The sequence below is a fragment of the Lynx canadensis genome, chromosome E2 (assembly GCF_007474595.2).
Source record: "Lynx canadensis isolate LIC74 chromosome E2, mLynCan4.pri.v2, whole genome shotgun sequence".
NCBI classification, from domain to species: Eukaryota; Metazoa; Chordata; class Mammalia; order Carnivora; family Felidae; genus Lynx; species Lynx canadensis.
In genome coordinates, this window is record NC_044317.1 from 55,460,819 (window position 1) to 55,466,528 (window position 5,710).

At 42.9% G+C, this 5,710-nt stretch overlaps 1 protein-coding gene across 1 annotated transcript; it reads right to left on the minus strand.

Annotated features, from left to right (window-relative positions):
* Nucleotides 1–1,264: 1,264 nt before the first annotated feature.
* Nucleotides 1,265–2,262, minus strand: LOC115503287 (vomeronasal type-1 receptor 4-like). Its single transcript, XM_030299420.1, has one exon. The coding sequence runs from the start codon at nt 2,245–2,247 to the stop codon at nt 1,297–1,299; it is 951 nt and encodes a 316-aa protein (XP_030155280.1). The 5' UTR covers nt 2,248–2,262; the 3' UTR covers nt 1,265–1,296.
* Between the last annotated feature and the right edge of the window lie 3,448 nt (nt 2,263–5,710).

Sequence of the window (5,710 nt, forward strand, 5' to 3'; positions counted from 1 at the left end):
CCTAGCAAAGAGGAGTCAGAGGAGACACGATTACAGAATGAGATGTGGTGTCTGGGTGGGTTCTTGAAACAGAAAAAGGACATTAGGTAAAGAATATGTAAATCTGAGTAAATCAAGTTGGAGTATCAAGCAAGACATTCAGGATTTCTAAGGGTTAGTTCTGAGGAGAGCTCACTTACAAGCTAATCACTACTTTAAAAGAAATCACACCTTGTAGTTGTGTTGCAGTGGCCCCACATTCGTACACCGTGTGGCTTCCAGGTGGAGGCCTCCTCCCTTTGCCAGAGGCTGCAATGACAAACTCATCACTCACAGTGATGTGTGCTGTCCCCAATACTCCAGGAGTCCAGGAAGGGCTGGGCTTCCTTTTACATGCTGGGAAGCCAAAGAAACAAGGATTTTTCCATCACTGCTGGATGGAGGGACTGAGCCCTGTGACCCTGCCCTATGGTGCCGGTGACCTTTCACTGGGAGACCGGACTCTGAATTGGGTGGGTTATGTCAGCCACCCCTACTGGCACAGAGGTGACAGCACGTGAGACAGGGCCTCTGTCTGATTGAGACTGAGGCCTCTAACTTATCAACAGAGAACACATCAGGTATGTGATGAAATTTTATATTTGGTGGTCATGTCTCCTCCGGCTCTTCTTTGCTGTGACCATTTATCAGAGTTTCCTCATTTTTCACAATCATAATAAAGGCAAACCATGAAGTATATGTTACCTGGTATGAATACTGCTGTGCCAAGTTGTTTTGTTTTAAATTCCATAAAATGTATTTTTCAGTTTTGTACCTCAATTCTTATTTTTGACTTTATTCTTACATCCTACTTCGATCCTGTGGGTCTTGACAAAACATTTAAAAACATGTATACATTTGACCCCCTTTCTTTGGAAGTGCACACTTAGTATTTGTTAGGTGTCAACCTAGAAATTTCAGCATGATTCGAAAAACTAGTCACAGAGTCCTTTTTGTCAATACATTTAAACTCCTTCTTGACCATGTAAAGGCATTACGCATAAATCTCACAATAGCTCATGATTTTATTGGTGATATGTATTTTAAAATTTTACAGATACAGTAATACAGTACACAGGTCAACGACACGACGCACACTGATCACATTTCTGTATGCAGCACAGACATCAATGCACAGATACCATCAGACCCCCAGAAACCCCCGTCTGCTGCAGGCTGCACCTCACTTGTGAGAGAGAGAAAAACTCATAAAAATTTTTTAGGACTGTGAGGGGGGTGAGTGAATTGGCAACTGTATGTGGTAGAAGTATATACAGTCTACATGTTTTTCTGGAGACAAGGAGATCTTATATTCCTTCTCCAGGCAAACCAGAGCCTGGGTACCTTGGGTACCTTGGAGTTGTGGCTCATGAGCAGAAACGGACTGACAGATGGGAAACACACAGACATGACTGCAGTGACATTTATGAGGATCGAGCTGGGATTATCAAAAGCAGTCAAAACAACCTGAAAAATGGAGGAGAGGGTGTAAAAATAGACAAAGGTGCTCACCAGGAGAAGGATGGTTTTAGTGGCTCTGGACTCCGGGGAGGATGCAGAAGAAGCATTGGTTCTTCGAATATGTTGGACTCGCTTCTTGTGCCTGTACAGAAGGAAAACCATGGAGCTGCTGGCCCAGAGCATGAGCCCCAGACATAACACATCGGGGAATGATAACAACAGTCCATACAGTGAGTCACTAGTTTTGTCATGACGAACCGAAGAACAGTATCCAAAATCCTTTCTGTTTGTGATGTTCTTATCACTCAATGTGCTCATTAAGTATATAGGGAAAATGATATTCACCAGCATTTGCAGGACCCAACACAGGAAAATAGAGGGGAAAATGTATTTGGGCGCTTTAACTTTAAGCTCTGCCCACCTGGAGTTCCCAGGACTGATGGTGATGGCCTGGTAGACGCTCAAGATGCAGATGCTACCAATGGACACTCCCCTCCCCACTCTGTGAAGAAGGGAAAGAAGTTTGCATCCAATGTCACTGAGGAAATGTTTCCGCCCAAATGCTGCCATGGTCTGGGGGACTCCTTTGCAGAGTAGGGCTAAGAAGTTGGCTACAATCAGGTGCTTATGAATGAAATCTGTGGACCTCCACCTGTACTCAGTGAAGGAAAGGATGATATAATGACAAAGAAGTGAGAAATTGCCCAGGATTCCAACGGTAGTCTGTGTTAAGAAGATCAGGCCGATGGCCAGATCCCATTTGGCCATTCTCTCTGGTCCCAGTCACTGACAGTTGCCTTCGGGGCTAGAATTTCCTGCATGGGAATATGAGGTGTGGGCCACATATATCACGTCAGCTGAAATCCACTATGTTCTGCTTTCCAACCCTTGCCACTTGGAAACACCTACTTACAGTTTTCTTTTCATAGTTGCTTTCCGAGGGCTGAATGTAGAACTTTTCAAGAGCCCTTATAATGTAAAATCACTCCTGTGAAGGTCACTCCTGTGAAGGCACTCACGTGAGAACTTCTTCATGCTCCACACATCTATGAGGTCGGCATTACTGTGGCTGTAATTAAAAGATGAACAGAACAGACACACAGAGAGGTTAAGGATCTGTTCAAATCTGCTCCTTCAGGCTGCGTGGGGACTGGGAACCGGTTGGGCTGGAAACCGTGATAGTGCACTGAGCCCCCACGGTCTGCTAGACGGCTAGTTAGCTGTGTCCATCCAGGAATCAGATCCATGGTGACTTCTGATTTGACACCTTGTGGTTAACTTCAGAGTAGGGCGTATTGTATAATTTTCATCACAACAAGTTTCCATTAATTTGTAAAACTTTATTCCACAGGATAATATCAATTATGGGTAAGCCTTAAATACCTTAGTGAACGTGCATGCGCTCTGGCAATAGCATACTGCAGGAACCTGCAGTTATATGTAGTAGATGCAAGATGTCAACAGAAAGACTCATGTGCTTTTATGTGAGGAACACAAGTGTAATGGCATTGCACTGCAATTGCTAAATTATCACAACAATCCCATAAACTTTGGCACATGAAACACGGATGCATGATAAAATGGTGTAAGGCAGACTCTAAGTTATCCTTAATTTTGAGTGATACATTATGCACTTATTAGTGAGTACTTACGTGAATTAAGGAAAACTATTAGCAATGAACTAAGATTTTTGAAATATTAAACGCATCACTGTAAAATGACCTCTGTAAGGCATGTATCTTACACACTTTAGGATTCAAAATACTCGGTTTTTGTATTGATGGTAGAGTAATTTTTAAACACCTGCAAAGAACATGATATGATCCTGAAAGCTGCTGTCTGAAAATCACCGTTTTTATGTCAACTGTCCCTTACCTGTTCATTTCCTAACTTTCAGAATGAGTATAGTTTCACTGTAATCAACAGATGATGATGTCTTCCATGGAGACTCAGTTACTGTCCCCATGATTGTGTGCTACATCCAAGGTTACAGGAAAACTTTCAATTCAAGACATTACCATTTGGATACACGTTCTGCACAGGATCAGAAGATTCCTGTAAATTCTTCATACATTTCACTACAACCATGGAGCTGTGAGAGTTGCACATCTAGTAACCCTGAAAATTTAGCGTATAATTCCTATAATGTTAGAGCAGGAGATTGATTTTACAATTCATTTCTTAAGGACTTAAAAATCAGTGTATATTATTACTTGCACTGAACACCAGCAATCACACTGAGTGAAGTTTAACTTCACTGAATTAAGAGCCATCAGGGACAGGTCAAGGTCTAGGACCCCACATCCTCTTAACTAGCTCAGCTCAAACCTCAGAAATATTGCACATTCCTGCATGGCTTTCACAGTGAATTAGGTAATCCACAGAATAGCACCCTTTTCTGATAGGATCACTCACCCAGACTCTTGATACAGACACTGCCTCTTAGACTGAAATGGATCCTCACCAACTCCTTCCTGCTGCCTGAGGGGCTCCATGGGAAGGGCACAGCAGCCAGTGGGAGGGGCCAGCCAGACCCTGAGATATAGGTTTGTGATTCTGTGAGGTCACCTGTCTCACCCCTGCAATTATTTCATTTACAGCTGCACTGGGAGTACAGGTTTGGGAGCTGAAGATGTTCCTGAAACTTTTCTCTCGTGTGTTAATTATGATGAACGATTATGACTTTCTGGTTAGAACCTTGTAGGAGACTATTTGTGGGAGGCTTGTTTTTTTCCCCCTCGATCCCTGTAGGTAGACGTGTCTCCTGTTAAGCACAGCAGGAAATAGTGTGTTCTGACACGTGAGGAATTAGTGGGGAAGGATGTGTATCTCCCTGGGTTCTTCACTTCCCAGAGAGGTTCCTCTACCCAGAAACTAGTACTTTCCTAATCCTCAGGCCACTGAAAGGAACCATCAGGTAAGGTTATTAGTAGAGAAACAGAATGAGACAAAATACTTGGGGAGAATATGCAGAGATACAAGCAAAAGGAAGAACATGATGTAAATAACTCACTATAGGATTCATTTCACACAAAGTTAATATGACATGTTTGAATAATTCAGTGCCAATTAATTTGAAGATTGTGTAGGAAAATTGGTTTTACCATTATTGACCCCATTGATAATTAAAGACTGGACAATACCCAGAGAGGAAAGAGAGAAGTTTCTAAGAGTCTCTTCTCACAGTCTAAAGCAGTAGGATCAGATGGCTTAACCAGAAGTCTCTCCCAACCTATAAATGTTGGATGAGCCCATCCTCAGTTACTTAATTCAAGAGGATCAAAGAGCTCCAACAGTTCTGTATGCTTTTGCCCCACCTTGAATTTTCAGTAATGAGCACTTACTGCTTTGGTAAGAAGAAACACAAAGTAGGAGTTGAAACAGATCCTGTGGTTTTCCCTGCAGACAATTCCACTGTTGAAGTTCATTGTGCAATTACTAGCCATTTTCAAGTCAGAGCCATAATGATAGGCAACTCAGACTGCACACAAACGTTAATGGTTTACACACTTACATACATCCGCAAACACACGTGTATATACACCCAACCTCACATATACTCACATACTATTAGACCCATACGTGGTCATTCGTGTACTCACAACTGTAATTGAAATTCACAAGTATTCAGGCACATCCTAAACACTTAGAAACTCACCCCCATTGACATGTATATTCACCACACCTTCACACTAACTCACAGTTCACAATCAGTCTAATAAAATCAACATAGGCTTTCATCGTGGGTGTGTGTGTCTTGATGAAATGTTCAAATGCAGAAAAAGAGGAGTACCTCCAGACTTCTGGGCTGTCTGGAGGCCTTTATTATCATTTGTAATGCTTTCAAGCCCTAAACTACCCATACGGAGAATATATACAATATACAGTCTTAAAAATTGCTTTGAGCATCACCACTCTAAGTCGGATGTGTGGTGGGGATGTTGGGGTGTGGGGGGGAGTGGCAGTGCATGGGTGTGTGACAGAGCAGGTGGGAGAGAGGGCATAGGAAAGAAGAACATAGAGACAACATGGTGCAGAGGTCCTGGGGGGAGGGAAGAAAATAGCGCAGGAGAAGAAACAAGGTAGAGGGATAAAAGACAAACGTGTGCTCAATGCCACAGGGGAGTTGCCACGTTTGCTGGTACGTGGAGACATAGTGTGCTGGGAAGTGATCGGTATGAGGCACACTGGGATCTTGGGAAAAAGAGGTGCAGAGTGTCATGGGGTGGAA